Below are 18,248 nucleotides of genomic sequence, written 5' to 3' on the forward strand. Positions count from 1 at the left end.
AAAAGTCTTGATAATATTTAAATATTTTTTATTACAAAAACCGAATTAAAATAATCAATTTAAATGTAATCAGTATTAAGCGCAAATAAAACGAGAAAAGTTTAAAACATGAGTGAACAAGACTATATTCGATTAAGAGTCTTGATAATATTTAAATATTTTTTATGTGAATTTGTATAATTTTTAATTCAAGCAATTATTTGTCGGTGTTGAAGCTATGTAATATCTCAAATTAATAATAATTTTTAGCAACTAAATTAATAACAATTTTAGCGTTTCAAGAAATTATGGCAAACTTGAATGAGATTTTTTAATCTTCCAATCTTTTTTTCACCTTTTCTGATCTTTCCAATCTTCAAAATTAATCCTCGAATTTCTTTTTTCCTATTAACTTCTGTATATTTATTAACATTTTTGAAAAAGGAAATAAAAAAAAGTGGATCGCGAATAGAAAGTCAAATTAAAGCGAACTTTATCAAATTGCAGACATGAATTTTTTCCTACATTCCTTGGCGAAAGTGCAGAGATTTTCCTCGAATTAAATGGCACCTTTTGAGATTGCCCCTTTCACGATTTCCGTTTGTGATATTCTTAAAGCGTATTAGACTCCGTCACGAGTCCCGCGGGAGCAATCTCCTAGAAAGTTTCATTCAAGTTTGGTTGCCGGTTATATTCGTATATCCTTCCTGTCGTCTGTCCGTTAGGAAAATCCAGGATGAGATCAGGTGCAAGATTTGCCAAATTATATCTCATTTAATTTACGGATCGCATTACGCGAAAGCTAATTTTATATCCTGAAATTAAAAAAAATTGAATCAATCTATACGTGTCAGAAATAACAATGTAATATTGCAATAAAATAAATAACAATCACGTTGTTGTTCAAAACAATTTTTAGCATTCCTTCAACCGTTGTCTTTCAGCTTTACAAGGTTTGTATAAAATCTAAATTGTGCGTGACGAATGTTCTACAGGAGATAAAACACATTATTGCGAGAGGGTCTCGTTAACAATATTCGAGGGATGCGTGGATTCTGCGTAATGCATCAGGAGCACGGCGCGACGGGGGTGGTCGCGGGGAGAAGCGCGGATCAGAGGGAGATTCTACTGGACCGAAATCTGGCCTCAGTCGTGCGCGACGCGCCATATGCGGTGGACCATTCGTCAGCCTCCTCACAAAGGCCAATAATCTCGCATGACACGTGTGCCTGCCCCGATAAAAAGCGTTACGTGTCGCGCTGGAAGCGTTCGTGGAAAAAGCTTTTCCACCGCGACAGAGAGAATTCGGGTGTCGCGCGGTACGGTACGGGACACGTGACACCAGCAATAACGACTACCGATTTATTTTCCTATGTCACAAGTACCAAATATCTAGATTAAATCTAGTCATCGAAATTTACTAATTATTATTTTATTTGCAAGATCTGTGAAGTAATCGATTAGATTTGATTTCGATCGATTCGCAAGATGCTCTTGTTCTATACTCCAATCTGGGGCACGTGGCACTCGCCGACGAGGAAAGCACAGAGAATACCGTAAGAGATTCAAATCTTCATGATTCAAATTAGGTACGTGATACTCGTTTGTATATGCACTTACAAATGTGTGTAAATTTAACGCTTAGTTAGTAAACACAATTGAGTCATTTATGTCTTGTGCATTTCTTTTCTTTGAAATACCACGAACACGCTTAGCATGGTCCCTATCCTTTCCTTTTTTTTAAATACCCAACTTTATAAATACTTTCTAAAGTGTTGAAGTATATATAAAAGTAACACAATATAAATGTATGTCTATAAAAGCGACAAAAATGAACACAGAACAATCTATCAGGTGTAATAAAAGACCGTGAAAAAACATTGTGTGTCATGGACTCTTTACAATAAGTTATTACCTATAAGCTTTAAGGCTGAGTTTAACAGCTCACTGGTCAATTTTTTTTACAATTTAAGGCTTAAAGCTTAAGTTTTACACCTTAAAATCTCATTGTAGATGCCGCTTTAAAGTTTGTACGGTCTTTTACTACACATGATGGGCCGTCACGTGTTAATTTTCGTCACTTTTATATACAAACATACTGGGCCTAAGTCTTAAACTGTAAAAAATTAACCGATAGTCGATTATTCTTCTCACATTAAGCTGTGAGTGATTAATTTTTCACGGCTTCAGACTTAAAGCTTAAATAATGACTTATTGTAAAATGTACGTGAGGGTTAAAAATGCATACATTATATAATAATTCAGTTATGTATGATTGTCATTATTATAAATTACATTTGTACTACTACTACTACTCTCTCTCTCTCTCTCTCTCTCTCTCTCTCTCTCTCTCTCTCTTTTATGCTCTCATAAATGCGCTTTTATTATATCTATTATTTCTGATATTTTTATGATAATACACGTTTAAAATCTCATTCAACGTATCACGACCATAATTTCGACGTCAAACAAAGTTTAATCCTTTTAATGTGAAATTAAATTGCTTAATGGGTTTCTCTGAGCATCTGCAATTAAAACTTGATGCAATTGCGACGCCGTACCCTCAAATAATGCTAACTTTTAGAGAAATTGATCCGCTTAGCGAAAGCTTACTTATTTAATTATCGAAAACATAGGAAATTAAAGAGCGCCGACAGATCACGTTGCAAAGCGTACAAAAAAGAAAGAGAGATGTAGCGACGATATACGAGATAGCTACTAAATTAACGGTGTCTCGGGTAACACCGTTATAAATATACCGAGATTTAGGTAATTACGGGGGTAAGACTGATTATGCCTAGCTCGCGCGGGCTTACATTTATTAGGGGCGGACAAAGCAGCGAGATAAGAGCCTGCTGAATCACGGCTTGATGAGACACGAGCGTGTAAATGTGTTTTCGGTGTAGCTGCGACAGCACTTAACAATTGCCCAAAATAACCAGAACCGTGTGTGCCATTCCGGTGGAAAATGGCTTTTGCGCGTGTGCCGCTAAATTCGGACCAAATCGAGAATTAGAAATATGTGCATCATGCAACGCGATGCAATGTTCGGCCGACTCGCACGACAGTGTGCATTTATTTGCCTAATGCTATCTACGGACCAAAATATATATGTGTTTGCAAAGCATTCAGGAAACGTAAGTATGTACTAATCGAGGAGAAAAACAAAAATTGATAACTAATGCGCGGATAAAGACATGATACTCCACAGTTACGATATTTTAGCGACATCAGAGAAAAGTATAATAGTGACGGTAACTATAAAATTTACAATTGCACAAATTTAATAAGTAGAAGCACCGTATATAGTTGAATAAACTAATATGCATAGTTAAATAGACTGTTCAATAGTTACAATTATGAAACAGTTTATTCAACTATGTACATTAATTCTACATATTAAACTTGTGTATAGCTGTCACCTTTATAATTTTACTACCAATTATTACATCTTTTTCTCTAAATGTAGCAAATTATAATTTCAATTTGTTGAACTAATCTATTTACAAAGAATTGTTCATATCGCGATAAAATGTTTATTAAATGTCATTACTTTATTACCTTCAATAATAATTTTACTGTATATGAGAGAGATAATTATAAATAATTATAATAAAATATAAAGCAAAAAACTACTTATTCCATGGTTGTTCCGCCATCCGATGGCTCCTCATCCAGTCTTTTCCTCTCATCTCTGTTTTCTCTTAATATATCCTCGTGTCACAACACTCACTCATGAAAATGCTGCTAATTACATGCATAATACATCTTGCAAATCTCGTAAAATATCTGTATTATTAATGAATAGTTGACGTATTATGACTTGATGTTACTTGATCCACGGATTTGTGTTTCTGCGAATCCAGAATGACGGTCGAGTTACATTGAGATGCGGAATATTCAAAGCGCGACAGAAAATCTATTCGATGTCAAGCGTCTTTAAAATGATCGCTCGTAAACATCGTAATGAGATGATAATTTATAAATATCCTATACAACTTCGATTACTATTATTATTCAGCAGAAAAAGTAATTTCGCAACTGTTGTAAAATTTTCGAATATGATTGGTTAATACATTTAGATCCAATGAGGAACTAAGGACAAGACCAATCACGTTAAAGAATTTTATCATTGAAGCACTAACCGTTTGTTGTCACGAAGTGCTTTGAACGCGTCTGATAAAATGTAATATTCTCCGTTTGTTTCATTTCAAACTATTTTCCACAAATGAATTACTATTGCGCTTTTCGTGTGCTCCGTTCCGTGTGCACCGTTTCGCGAAATCGTTGTACAAGATGATGATCAATTGCGCTCAATCAAAAATTTTATATTAAAGAAAACATGTTAAATAATTTGTACGTACATTGAGAAAAAAAATTTGTTCAATGAACTAAACACATTTAGTTGTTTGCAGATTTGGTTAACTCAACAACTTTTATTTAATCGAATTCAACCGTAGTCTGTTTAACAAACTACGGTTGAATTCGATTAAATAAAAGTTGTTGAGTTAACCAAATCTGCAAACAACTAAATGTGTTTAGTTCGTTGAACAAATTTTTTTTCTCAGTATAGTTATTACATTTGCTGTTTGTAATTAGCGTTATCAACGTTTGCTTAGCATCACGAAATATTTTAACATATTATCAGATTTTATCGTAAATGGTTACAATGTTAAACGCGAATACCTACAGCTTACTAATTTAAAAAAAAATTCAAATAAAATTTATTGCAGAAGATTATTTAATCGCAAGGAGAAGTATAATCTTCAAAAAACAATCGTATTTTATTTTTCTTATTATCGCAAAGAAGTTAAAGTCAACAACTTGTTGCGTCTCATTTATCGTGCAATCCTTTCTTGTCCTTCGACATTCGCGCATTCCGACTTATATATTTCGACGAGAATCGATTACTTCCGCTCGAAGAAGAAGGTATAGTCGGTGGATTCCGAACTTCTCGGTGTTCCGGGTCTTCGGGATAAAAAGACCTGATTATCCTTTGTTTTTTTTTCCACGGACAGTTTGGTCGCTGCTGCTCACTGGGGAGAAAAAGAGAGAAGGATCTTGGAAAGTTCTTAAAGACCGATGCTATTTCTTCGAGAGGGATCACTGGCCGTGGCTTGTCTCTCTCTCTCTCTCTCTTTCTCCCCAAGCTGGCTCAAACAACTTTGAAATTTTTCGTCGCGTCTCCTAAAGTTACAAGGCTTACATGTATATCCCTCGTTCCTATACTTTCCGCTTATCCACCATCCTTCAACTTTATCCCGTCTTTTATTTTTACGCCATTCGTCTCCTCCCATAAGAAAAGATACGCCGAGAGAATCTTGAATGAGCAGGCGAATTAAAAAAGGGGAAAGATCAAATCAATTTTTCGCGAAACTGCAAACTCTCAAGTCTCTTTGGTGTCAGCCAATGTCTTTAGTGTCTTTAGTCGCGAGTGTTAAATTTAGATCCATTGACTAAACTAAATGTTACTAAACTAATGAAGTCTAATCTAATATTTAGAGATAACTAACGAGTTAATGACCGTGGAGATGGTCGTGAAATAAGTCTGTGACTTTTTCACAGATAATCTTACCTCTTAGACTTCTACGAGTTGGCTGCCTTGGTAAGATTCTACGACGAGAAGAGATGTTTGAAAGCGCGTAAAATGGCCTTATAATACACCGCGGCGAAGATGAGATCGGAAACTGCTTTGTTTCTGCTTTCGCTGCTGATCCTGTCGCTCAATGATCCTTTATGGGCTTCCGTGGAGATCAGAGGTTCGTTGATAACGCAATTGAGTACGTTGGTTAATTAGCTGCAAACAAGTCATTATTATCGGTTATTATCGAGTTATTTGAAGGTAATTTTAACTTTCTTAACTTTCCGTCTAAAATCTGGGCCTTTTCTTGGCACGAAATATTCTCAAATTTCTCCAAAATAAAGGACGGAGGTTCTCTTATTGTTATACATTTTAAATAAATTTCCATTTTTTCCTCATTTTTGCTCTTTCAATTTTTATCAAACATAAAGGTTTTATCATTTGTGTTAAAGGATCCAAATTGCAGACGGAGAATTAAATATGTAAATATGGTTTTTTTATAATATTATATTTATAGATATTATATTTCTCTCTTTTTGAATAATTTATATACTACATTGTTTGTATCGGGATAAATCTGTTCGAGCAATTCGCAAATAATTCGATTGAAGAGAAACTGCAATTTCGAGAGAAGCCTTTACGAGAATGAAATTGCGTAGCTTAATGAAGTGCGAGGGGTGAAACTCTATCGAGAAAGAACGTTGATCACCTTTGTAATGGAATAACATTCACCTAGATCGAGGGACAACGTATTTAATGCTACCGTTAAAATTGCTGATGAGTGCAGTAAGAGATTAAACGTGTTTCGTCCTTACATCAAATGAAACAAATACTTACATAAAAATCACGATTACATGGAAATTTTTCGGGAAATATTTCGGGGAAATAAATGCCATATATCTATAACATTTAATTTCCCGAAATATATCTATGAAATATATAAATATATAAATGAAAAAATACACATTAAAAACTTTTTATTGAATTTTTAACTGCACATCCGAGTATCAATTTATTATATAATGCTACTGTATTTTATTTAAATATTTTGTGTTAAATTAATTTTTAACATTTCTTAGTGTTAAAATAACATAATTTATGAATAATTGAACAAATAAAAATAATGTAATTTTAAAATATAAATTCTAAGATAAATAAATAAAACATGAATATACGTATCAAAATTTAACATTATAAATGTTAATTTCACCGAAGAAATATGTTTCCACAATTTTTAAATATTTTTAAATTTTTATGTGAATTTTTATCTAATATTTGTATTGCTGTCTAACATATTTATCTTGTGTTAAATTAACACGAAAATTTAAATGGACCGTTTGGGACACGCAAAACGCGTTAAATTTAAAATAAATATTCCAATTTTGTAAAAATTACAAAATATCTGACATGTTTTCCCTGTATTTGATGTCAAAAGAGTCGTTAGTCGATGACTATTCATATTCCTTGTAACGAGAAAATCATTACGCAGAAAAGCATACCGCCCGAGGATACTTGCTGTAATTAATCGTATGCATTGTCACGCGTCTGTGATACGGACGGCCTGCGGCGGTTCTATACTATGCACTAGCTGCTAACATCAATGAAAGATACTAAATATATACTTCTTAAGAAGTAAAAGAGTGCAGCACATTTTTCAAGTTACATAAAGAACAAGGGAAAAGAAGGATATATAAAAATACATGAAAAAATTCAGTACATTTATATAAACGAAATGTAATATATGCTACTATTTTATCTTATTTATTAAAGTTCGTTTACCGTAAAATAATTAAATTTTTGCTGTATTTAAGATTAATTTCTAATAACTAAAATTTAATCAAATATTTAGCATAATTTATATAAAAGATGTTCACGGGAATATTGTTAAACAGTATCAATTAATCAGTTGAACAGTAGCATTGCACGAACACAGACGTTTCATGCGTGTACACGCACGCGTGCATGCATGATATAATTAAGGTGACAAATATAGCCCGAGTCGGGAAGCAGAAGTGCACGGGACGAAACACGATATTGGCAAACGACGCCTCAGTTCAGCGAGATTGCTTACATCTATGGTAATTAATTAGTCAGTAAACTCTGAGTAATTTCATTAGTCCGTTGAAGGGTGAGGGTCGTTAAATAAATAAGGTCGTGTTTTCATCGGCGAATACCGGCGGCATTTCGATAACCGTTTCTCGTCCTTTCCTGTGAAATAATTTGCCCGGAGAAATCAATTTTGTAAAATCTCGAGGGAATCTTGGCGGAAGGGCCAAAGAAACAGGAAGTAATATTATTTGAACGAAATATTATTTGGAGTAGTCCCGAACACGTAATATCGGAATTTTATTTTGTTCAAAATATTACTTGCAGATATTCTATATTATTACATACAGTTTAAACGAACGCGTTTTTATATGTGATAAAACAAAGGAAAGTGAGAAATATATAACTATTTAATCGGTGCATTCTGCATTTTGGAATGTGCATGTTTTTTCAGATGAGATTTTCACAATTTTTTTTTCATTACGCACTCGCGTTTGATTTGCTGTAAATACAAGGTATCTGTGGCGCGTTATTTTTTTTGTTGGGACGATACATTTTTTACGTTACAATAGGATGCAACCGTACCATCAGAAATTCAGTCGGCTGGATTCGCTGGACAGGAAGAATGGGTCGTTGCATCGTGCGAATCAGAGCACCACTCAAGGATCCGCAGGTTAACACAATTGTTTGCATTTGATTATACTTAACGAATTACTTGGTAATAAAAGATAAACGCGATAAATAAGCAAATAAAAGTTAAAGAGAGACAGACAATTAGAGTACTTTAATTCTTAAACGCTGCACTACGACAATAACATACTAGACATCCGATTCATTGCTTATAATTTTCGTAATGAATATATTGCAAATTTTTTTTTAATCGAAACGACAAACATTAACCTTTACAGGACGGGAAATCACTATAGTGACGCTGAAACAGAGGCATATTTTTAGACAAAGAATATAATAAAATAATGATTTATATAACAAATCGTATTCAAAGAAAAAATTGTAAAATTTATGTGTGTGTGAAAATAGATTCTCTTCTCTCTCTCTCTCTCTAAAGATTAAAGAACATAATGACCAAGCAAATATATGTATCTTTATTGATAAAAAAGTAATGAGCAGTAGAAAAAGAATTGCATAAAAGCATTGGAAAAAGAATGCCGGATTTGATATAAGGAAAAGGCGTTTAAATAGTAATTAATAAAAAATAGATGTTCAATTAATAATCAAATAATATGTGGACTTATTGTAGGTGATCGAAGTAAAAGTCAGGAGACTGCAGGTAGGCTTTTTGAAAGAGGCCCGTTGCGAAGGAGCATATTTTCAATTCTCAGACAATGCCGACGATTCTGACGACGAAATAACAGGTCGATATTGCGGCCGTGTGACTGGAAATGCTACGAGGTAAGTATCTATTTCTTTTTCGTAAATCATATGAATCCCATCAACTCCCAGGTTTTTAGCTAAAAAAATGGTGCTTTCCAACAAGAGATACAGTGGCCATTTAATATATTTGTTTAAAATAGAACAGAACAAAAAAGGGCTACGAACCTAAAATTTAGTCGTTATAAAATTGAAATTATTAAGTCACAGAATAAAAACATGTCATTTCGTTATAATATAAACTTTAATTTGCCGGCAATAAACAATAAAACATAAACAAAACAAAAACAGACGTTTCGATCCCTGTTGGATCATTATCAATGTTATAATATAAAAGTAAAGCGGTGAAAATATTTAAAAAAGTTAGAATATAAAAATTATAATTCACTCTCAATCGCAAAACTTATAAGACTCGCAGTATTCATATAATAAAAAAATCACGCCCAGTGTAACATGAAGCTTGTACAATGGTCGTAGTCAGTAAAAATATGAAACTTCATGGACATAGTATGCAGATTAGAACGAAATTGTATCTATTGAAACGTATATAAAATTATTATTTAAAAAATATAAATTAATGTGTGAATAACAAAGAAAATTAATAAAAAATAACAATTTGTAACAATTAAAATAAATAATGAAAAAGACAAACAAACATTACAGATCATATGTCAGTATAAAATAAAATTGTCTATTGTAATTACAAACTAAAATATATCAAAATGAATTGTGTAATAGTTAAAATAACATTAGATATATACCTTATAGAACATATGCCAATATAATATAAAAATATCAAATTATCAAACAACGCGATGAGAGTGGGATGGTCATCTCTCTAGTGTGTTCAGAGACAATGTGAGTAAGACAATCTTTGGTAAGCAGGTTGAAGTGGAAACGCCGAAGGAAGGAGTAAATAAGAGAGGGAGAAGTAAAGTAGAGGGAAAAGAAATTGGGAAGAAGGGAAGTAACAAGAAAAGCAGTTAAGAAGGAGAAAGAGATTGTATAATTTGCGAATAAGACTCGGGCAATGATTCTGTATCATTCATTTTATTTAGACCCTGTTTTTGTCTTTTGATGTGAATCATTTCAGACACCAATCTCTTATTATACGAAGATTCGCAATCTAAAATTCTCACATCGTTCCATCTAAAGTTATGGTCAAAATTGACGCAATGATCAGTTATGACAGTGGGAGAACCTATATTCTTCCTAATGTCAGATTTATGTTTATGTAACCTTGTACTCAATCTTCTCTTTGTCTGACCAACATAACTCGCTTCACAGTCATCACACGAGATCTTATATACAACATTTTGGTTGGATAAAAATTCCAACTTATCCTTTCCCCTCCTGATAAGACCTTTTAAAGTGTTAGGGATGGTAAAAGTTAATTTACAATGGAACATGCTAGAAATCGGAAGAAAGCTCTCTGAAATAAACTTAACGTAAGGAATAGTGAAATATTTATCTTTCACTTGTAAATTATGTGTAATATGTTTATTGTGGATATGGAATTTTAGTCTTTGTTCAATTGTAGAAAAAATGAAAGATAAAGGATAACAATTGTCCAGGAAAATATGAATAGCTTCTATTAAATTTTGTTGTTGTACCATGGGTGTGATAATAAGAAAATTTTGTCCATGGAACTGATGATTGTACCTTTCTTATGACAAAGAGGATGATTAAAGTAAAAATTAAGGAACCTACCAGAAAAAGTCTTCTTGCGATATATATCGAAAATAATTCTATTATTATCTATAATAAGTGTTGTGTCTAGAAAACTCAATCTGCCTCCCGAACGAACCTCCAAAGTAAATTGTAGTCTCGTATGTAGCGAATTAAAAGTATTAAGTGTATCAATTATATTTGTTTAACCCTGGCAAACAAGAATTTACTGTGTTACACTGTATCATATGTGTTTTGCTGGAAAGCATCTAAAATCTTGTTTGCGATTCCATAGGCTATTTCTACGTCGCGGTCCTGATCTAACAATCACCCTGATGTCGGACAAGCAATTCGCCTCGGCGAATCCGGTCATTTTTTCCGCCCAATTCTCCATTCTGCCAATGCGCCTGGCGATCGAGCGTCATCGTGGCTATTCCGCGTCTACGTCACCAACGTGTCCTGTGGAGTGCACCGTTCACAACAAGCACAGGTCCTGCAGACTGACCTCGCCGGGTTATCCCAGCGTTTATCCACGTGGGATTAGGTGCGCATAATAGACTTTGAGACCATTAAGCTCAAACTCGCCGAAGTTTCGAACGAACAGTTCACCAAGATAACACAAACCTTCTCTTCGAACCCGCAAACTCTGCTTGCTGCAAATTTTGTTTTCTTACGCTTTATCACTAATTATACGTTAAATATCGAACGGGTAGAGTCGTTCTCTCAATTTTCTGGCGAAACTTATCGAGCTAATTTGATTTGAAACATGTTTTCCGAGAATAAAACGCCGAGAGATAAAATTCTCTCAATTTCAAAGTTTTAAATTACTAACTATTGCTGTATGGATCGCGTTGCATGGAAAGAACGATTTTACTAAAGTATCTAAAAATTCAGATAGATAAAAATCTAAAAATAATTTTGTTGAACCATCAAAGTAGTTGTGTAAAAAACTTAAGCATGATGAATAATGCTGCAAAAAGTTTTGACATTTTAGCAACCAGCTTGAACTATAACATGTTATTTAAGCATTGAAGAGTCTATTCCACTAAAAAAATATCAAAGAAGATAATAAACGGCTCGAGAGTAAAATATTCTAATACCAAATATTTAATTAAACACAAATATTATACTAAAAAGAAGGAAATAATATTCAGAAGTACACTATTATACTTTGCTTGTATTTTTATACGTAATATTATGAAACGTTGTGTTACGTCCAAGCCCTTGGAAATAAGATTAATTTGTCTTATTGGAGAGAAAGATGCGGAAATGGAGAGAATAGTTGGGAGGGACGGTCAGACTCTCGTCTCGCAGGTATCCGCACGGACGAGTACCGCGAGTCGAACGCACCCTTTTGTGCTCGCTTCGGAATATGGGTCAACGTCCCGTAAGGACGCTTTAATGCCTATTTCCTATGAACGGTGCGATCGTTGACCCAAATTTAAAGTCAAGGAATCTATTCTTTTTAACACCGGGACTGGACCACGTGCGATCCCTGAAAAGGCAAGGCTTACGAACTACGAGGTCTCAGGGTTTTACAAATAGAGAATGAGAGAGAGATGTAAACTTCTTAACATTATTTATTAAAACTAATCATTATTAATAGTAACAGGTTACAAATAAAAAAATGAAAAAGATCACGCATAGATAAAATTATTATTATAAATTAGGATTATTATAAAGATTATCATTACAACTAAGATTATCACTATGAATTAACGCTGGTTACAAAAAAAATACAAATAAAAAATTTGTTGTCGCGATGAGGAAGAAAATGGTAATTACAATTTTCTCGGATCATAAAGGTTCGTTTTATGTGTGTGAATTGTTAGAGGATGAAACTCAGAGCGAGAATATATGGTTTTGTGTTTTTCTTTTATATTTCGCGTATAGTAGCGGAGGAAGGAGGGAAGAGGAAAAAGAATTCCACCGGTATTAAATATGTATAGGCGGAATTCGGAATAAATACCAGAATACTAGAATGAGGAGGAAGAGCGGCAATTGCACGCCGGATTTCTTGTGTATCAAAGTAATGGGGCTCAATCGTAAAAGTCCTCTCGGGAATAGGTTCGGTAGTCCACGGGAATTTGTCTGTTCCGTCAATTCCGTTGATTTTAATGACATTTAAAAGAACTTTATGTATTTGAACTAGTGAATTATTTACTCTTTAGCGAATTAGTTTAATTTCGGGACAAATAAATGATAATCCATGAGACTTAAGGGTCCTCTACGTAGAAGTTGTAGACGGTCGTGGAGTCTTAAGTCGTAGGAAACTGACCAATTCCAATCGAGTATTCTCCTTATTTGTGATTGGTTGGTTTCCTACGACTTAAGACTCCACGGCCATCTACGACTTCTATGTAGAGGACCCTTTACAATTTTCTGCTGTAGGAATGTTCGCATCAGATGTCGGATCCCAAAGAGTGAGGTTCATCACTCGACTAAAAGGTCGCGCACAGACTCTAAAATTTTTATGAAGCAGAAACTATTTAACGTATAAAACTTTGTATACATGATGAAATCGTATATATGATTGACTGACTGAGTAGCAGAACCGGACACAGAATATGGACAGAAAATAATGAGGAAATAAATGAGAGCAAGTCTCGTTGTGTCACGGTTTATATAGGGAGACTTGGAGGGTGGTTCTCTGATGAGAAGTGTTAAGTGGGAAAAATCGGGGATTCGGGTTGGAGGGATTTTTCTGTTTTTGATAGAAATTTGTATTTCATATTCTTACTGGCGAACTATTTTCAAAATTTACTCCGCCCGCAATCCAAGCTTCAACCCCTTGAGAACTTATTGGTGATACGTAATCACCTTCTCTAGGTTTTCTGGTCTACGGTCATCCATTGGCGAGTTTAGTTTTAGATTTCCTTTACGAAGAGAGAGAGTATTTTGCTCATCGCCTCCTCCGAACGATCCGGCCACGACAATTTGAAAGCTCGCATTTCCCCCCTTTTTTTTCTTATTTCTATTGAATGCGTTCTCTCGTCTAAACAGTGTTTCCTTCAACCTTTATGACCATCAGCAAAAAAAAATTAAAAACTAACCCTGTCATCCCATTTCCATTTTATTGCTTCCTGTCGTCAACGAAAGAACGCTCTTCAACGCGTTGTCACATGTTTGGAATGCGCCCTTCCACTCACTCAGGATTCCCGATCTGCATTTAGATATATTTTATTTATTAAAACTGAACTGAACTTTCTCGACAGGGTTTGTAACTCTGTCATAAGTTTTATTATTGTAGGTCGGGTGATCCTGGGTACCTATGTTTTTTGTCGCATTCCTAAAATAGTTGGGAAGGCTTTCAATGACATATTTCCTACATTTTGTCACGCTCGCCGATCGGTGACCGTTAACTCTCCGCATTTTTCTCCTCGGGCCCTGCCTTAACAATCACTCTGTTAAGTATGCACGAAACGAGGAAATTGTGAGTCCTCCCGGACGTAACAGTTGCATTATCACATGTAACTATCACACGCATAGCGCCAGTCGTGTGATCGGCGAGCGACGAGCGATAGTTGGGAAACAATGGGTGTCGCTTCGGGAATCGGCCCAAAATGAGCAACTAATTCCGACCATTGAACTATATAATTATTTTGATAGGTTAGCAAAATTATTTTCAAACTTATATCTAGCTACCTTTTAGATATTTCAGCAGAACCATTCTTTCCATGTGATTGCTGAATTCAGATGTAGGATAGCCTTGGAGTCGAACGCTGATCGCTTCAGGATAGGCGGTCAGCCTGAGGACCTTTTCGATTTGATGAACTACACCGATCAGGAGAGCTGCCAGACGGAGAATTGCGAGGACTCCTTCGACTCCAGGGAAAAGGGATCGTCGGTCGCGAAGGGTCAGAGTTTCATCGAAGCGGATGAATCTATTATCAGGGACGATTGGTCGAGGAACGAGTACAGTAGTCGGATTCCTGCGATGAAACACACCACGGAAACGAATGGACAATTAGCGAGGCTCAGGCATTACAAGAAAAAGGCGATACAGCAGTACAGGGGAGAGCAACATCGTCACAAAGAACTGCCGCTTAAGTCTGACACAAATGAGCCGAAGTTTCGCATAAAATCAATACGTTCGAAGATAACGAGAAAGAACCATCGAGGGGTCGTTCCGAATCATTATTTCAATAGCGATTCTGAAAGGCTGAGCGAAACGATCAATAGAGCGACGGTATGTAGTTCGTTTAAGCTTAAAGAAAAACGCATTAGTGGAAGATCAATGAATTCTTTTTGCTAATTTGCTAATATAATTGCTTTGCTTAAAATAACACATATGCATTTTTTCAGTTGACGAAATTGCTTTACTTACTCTAAGTGTTTAATTAGCATTTTAAAGGATTATTTCAATTACTATTTTAAAATATTATTTTAATTATTAAGTATACATATATGTATAATCATGAAACTCTTATTGCTATTTAAGGCTCCTGTTCATTCACCACTAATATCTAAGATACGACTCAGATACTGACGTCAGAAACGAAAAAATATACATAAAGACTTGTAAAATATACCGAAAACTCTTTTTTTTGTTTTGTTAATTAATAAATAAACGTACATATGGAAATGAATTATGTATAACCAAAAACAAAATAAATATGATTTAATTTCTTCCTAATTATACAAATAAAAAGATAATTTTCGTATATTTTATAAGTCTATTCTATCAGTTGCAAATGTTGTTTTATTGAAAAATATTTCTATTCAAATATAATTTACAAAATTTTTATTTTTTCGCTTCTGACGTCGTAATTTAAGAGTGAGTGAATAAGAACCTTAAGATAATATATATATATACAGCAATTTTAAAATCCTATTTTTTTATTAATATTTTCAAATACTAGACTCTTCTGACATAAAACTGACACTATTTTGTCCATTAAAATATGAAAATTTAAATAACTACACACGACGAAATCCATGTTTTCATTTGACGAAACTTAATTAGATCTATTAAAGTATTTCTGAACAAGTATATTTGTTCACTTAAATCGATAATGTCCCGTATAATTTATTAAGGCACCGGAACCCAAATATCTCAGGGAAAATCGATCGTTGGCAAATACATGCGGCAGCGGCGACTATCTCGCACTTCTGGAAAATGTGAACGGGAAGATCTTGGAAATCTCGAGGTTCTGTGGTAGCGGCCGAGTCCCGCGCATCTACTCGAGCGGGAAAAACGTGATTCTGGAGTTCGTCTCTCGCGAGGATGGCACCGTGACCCACGATGGTTTCCAGGTGACCCTTCAAGAGGAACGCGTTTCACAAGAGGTGAGACGCACGAGATGCGAATTCGCATATAGGAGCACCGGGCAGCCACGGAATAACAGGGAGAACATTAGATCCCCGCAAAGCTGGTATCCCCCGGATACCTTGTGCACTTACAAATTCCTCGGTAGAACCACTGAGAAGGTTTCGATCTATATAAAGATTCTCAGAAATGAGCCCGAACACGAGAAACCGGAGACGGGGAGGCGAAATTTCACTTTAAACTCTTGTCCGAGCAACGAAATCACTGTCTATAACGGAGCGCAAGTAAGCGTAATCTCTATCATATTTTTTAATTGATTTCTATAATAGCTTCTCGGAACTCGCCCTCTTAGAAAGGATTTCTGATAACGAGACAAAAAATATTCTTTTGACGCATAAGCAAAAAATATTCTCTTGACATATAAACAATATTCTCTTATTTCAACCTTATATGCAAGAAAAAAAAAACAATATTAAGATTGAATCAATAATTCGTATCTTCCTCCCTTATAAATTAAATAAAATTACCTTATTATCTTGAGACAACAGTAACACACATAATTTAAGTTATATAATTTTACATTTAAATTGATATATTCCGTTTACAGAGAGTACATAAATTTTAATTATTAATTTTAAATAAATTTTAATTACTGAAAATATATGAAAATTGATGAAGGAAAAATGACAAAGAGAAATTCGAAAATTTTTCACACTCGACTCAAAGATTAAAATTATATTTTTTCTGTCGATGTATTTTTTCCTTTTTTTCTACGAAACAGTTACATTCTATGAATTCGCAGGTAAATAACAGCTTTTTAATATGGTCGTATTGTGATGCGTCTCATTGGGACATCAACAATATCCAAATACCTTTGACGTCTACCGGAAACGAACTATTGATCCAGTACTACAGCGCCAAGGGGTCCCACAATGGGCAGGAATTCACTTATGCTATATCCTATCGATTCATCAGGAAAGAGCGGAATTCTATCGTTGCGAAGCACAAATACAAATCGATCTCCCTCAGACCAGTCAACCTGTCGGCTCTCAATCTCAACGATACCGATAGTTACGATTGCGACAGCAGAATCGGCACATTTAAGAATTGGTTCGCGGTGTTAGCGGTCTTCGGTAGCGTGTCCTTCATCGGAGCCGTTGTTACAATAGTCGTCCTGACAATTAAATGCTTGCGAATCGGATCCTCTGACAAAAAGCTCTTACAAAACGGGAAACAGTGAGGTCGTGCGTACAGGGGTTTTACGTTTCCCGAGCGGCAATTGGAAACGATTGAAGATATTGAATTTAAAAAATAATAGATACTTACATTGGTGAACTAAAAGTTAAATTTGTTTCAATTAAAAATAAAATATTATTTTGAGTGTTTTTGACACAATTGTTTCAATTAATCTACACGTCTTAAAGTCAAGTTTATATTCTATAATAGGAAAGGTTAAAAGTAAGTTTTAAAATAATCATAAACTTTGACACACAAAATAAACAAATTTTTTATTACAAATTTTCCATTCCAACTTCAGTTAAAATAATTATTACCATGTGTTAATTTAACACAAAAGGTAAATGCTCCTTTAAAGTACTTGTATGTTAATATAATACTCGGAATAAAATGTAATTTACACTTAAAAATAGTTACAGTAAATGTATTAACATAAAAATCTGTAATATTAATAAGTGACATATTCAATACAACATTTCGTTTATTCATTGAATGAAAGATGACAGTAACATTTTTAATCCGTCTATTATCAGTTCTCTTTTGTCCTCTCCCGTGCGAGAACGCGCAAGATCCTGATTGTGCTTTTCGAAACGATTCAGAAAGAAAGCGAGTTACGTACGGGATACTTGTAAGGAAAAGTTGAGTGCAAATTATATAATCTCATTTTAATCCAAGAATTCTTGGAGAATTCTTTATATAAGGTAAGTTTATTCACTTTATTTTTATGAATGTAAGGTTAAGATTTTAATACTCCGTTTTTGTCGTATCATAAATTCGGATTCCTTTAGTCCTGTAGAGATATTTTGGTCCAAATATTATTTTTCAATAAAAAGTGAGATTACAGGTAATGTTTAGATTTATATCTAATAACAGGTATGTATTAAAGAAGAAGTGCATTGCAAAGTAAAGTTTTAAATAGATTTAGTACACGAAAAATTGGAAAATAAAATATGGAATAAAAAATTTGGAAAATAAACGGAATGAGAGCGCAAAAATTTTTTTTACGTATATAGGTAGCGCATAAATAGCGCATTATTCCATAATTTTTTCATTAAGATTTGAGTAAGTGGGGAGAGGGGG

General features: G+C 34.2%; 1 protein-coding gene across 3 annotated transcripts; it reads left to right on the forward strand.

Annotated features, from left to right (window-relative positions):
• The first annotated feature begins 1,287 nt into the window (after positions 1 to 1,287).
• Positions 1,288 to 17,227, forward strand: LOC108757622 (uncharacterized). Of its 3 annotated transcripts, XM_018502086.1 has the most exons (9): positions 1,288 to 1,303; positions 1,423 to 1,568; positions 5,545 to 5,738; positions 8,179 to 8,279; positions 8,865 to 9,016; positions 10,959 to 11,207; positions 14,360 to 14,852; positions 15,701 to 16,216; positions 16,735 to 17,227. In XM_018502086.1, exons 3-9 carry the CDS (start codon positions 5,654 to 5,656, stop codon positions 17,170 to 17,172), a joined length of 2,034 nt encoding a protein of 677 aa, XP_018357588.1. In that variant the 5' UTR covers positions 1,288 to 1,303; positions 1,423 to 1,568; positions 5,545 to 5,653; the 3' UTR covers positions 17,173 to 17,227. The 3 variants fall into 3 exon arrangements, with proteins under 3 accessions (XP_018357588.1, XP_018357587.1, XP_018357589.1); XM_018502085.1 differs by lacking the exon at positions 1,288 to 1,303 and having other exon boundaries at positions 1,414 to 1,568; XM_018502087.1 differs by lacking the exons at positions 1,288 to 1,303; positions 1,423 to 1,568; positions 5,545 to 5,738 and adding an exon at positions 7,502 to 7,638.
• Positions 17,228 to 18,248: the final 1,021 nt, after the last annotated feature.

The sequence above is a fragment of the Trachymyrmex cornetzi genome, unplaced genomic scaffold, assembly GCF_001594075.2.
Source record: "Trachymyrmex cornetzi isolate Tcor2-1 unplaced genomic scaffold, Tcor1.1 scaffold147, whole genome shotgun sequence".
Classification (NCBI taxonomy): domain Eukaryota; kingdom Metazoa; phylum Arthropoda; class Insecta; order Hymenoptera; family Formicidae; genus Trachymyrmex; species Trachymyrmex cornetzi.

What these genes read in the sequence shown, in the direction of transcription:
- LOC108757622 (XM_018502086.1), top strand. Translation starts at nt 5,654, where the DNA reads ATGAGATCGGAAACTGCTTTGTTTCTGCTTTCGCTGCTGATCCTGTCG. An exon ending in CACCACTCAAGGATCCGCAG is followed by an intron (nt 8,280 to 8,864) that starts GTTAACACAATT and finishes GACTTATTGTAG; the next exon opens with GTGATCGAAGTAAAAGTCAG. An exon ending in GTGACTGGAAATGCTACGAG is followed by an intron (nt 9,017 to 10,958) that starts GTAAGTATCTAT and finishes GCGATTCCATAG; the next exon opens with GCTATTTCTACGTCGCGGTC.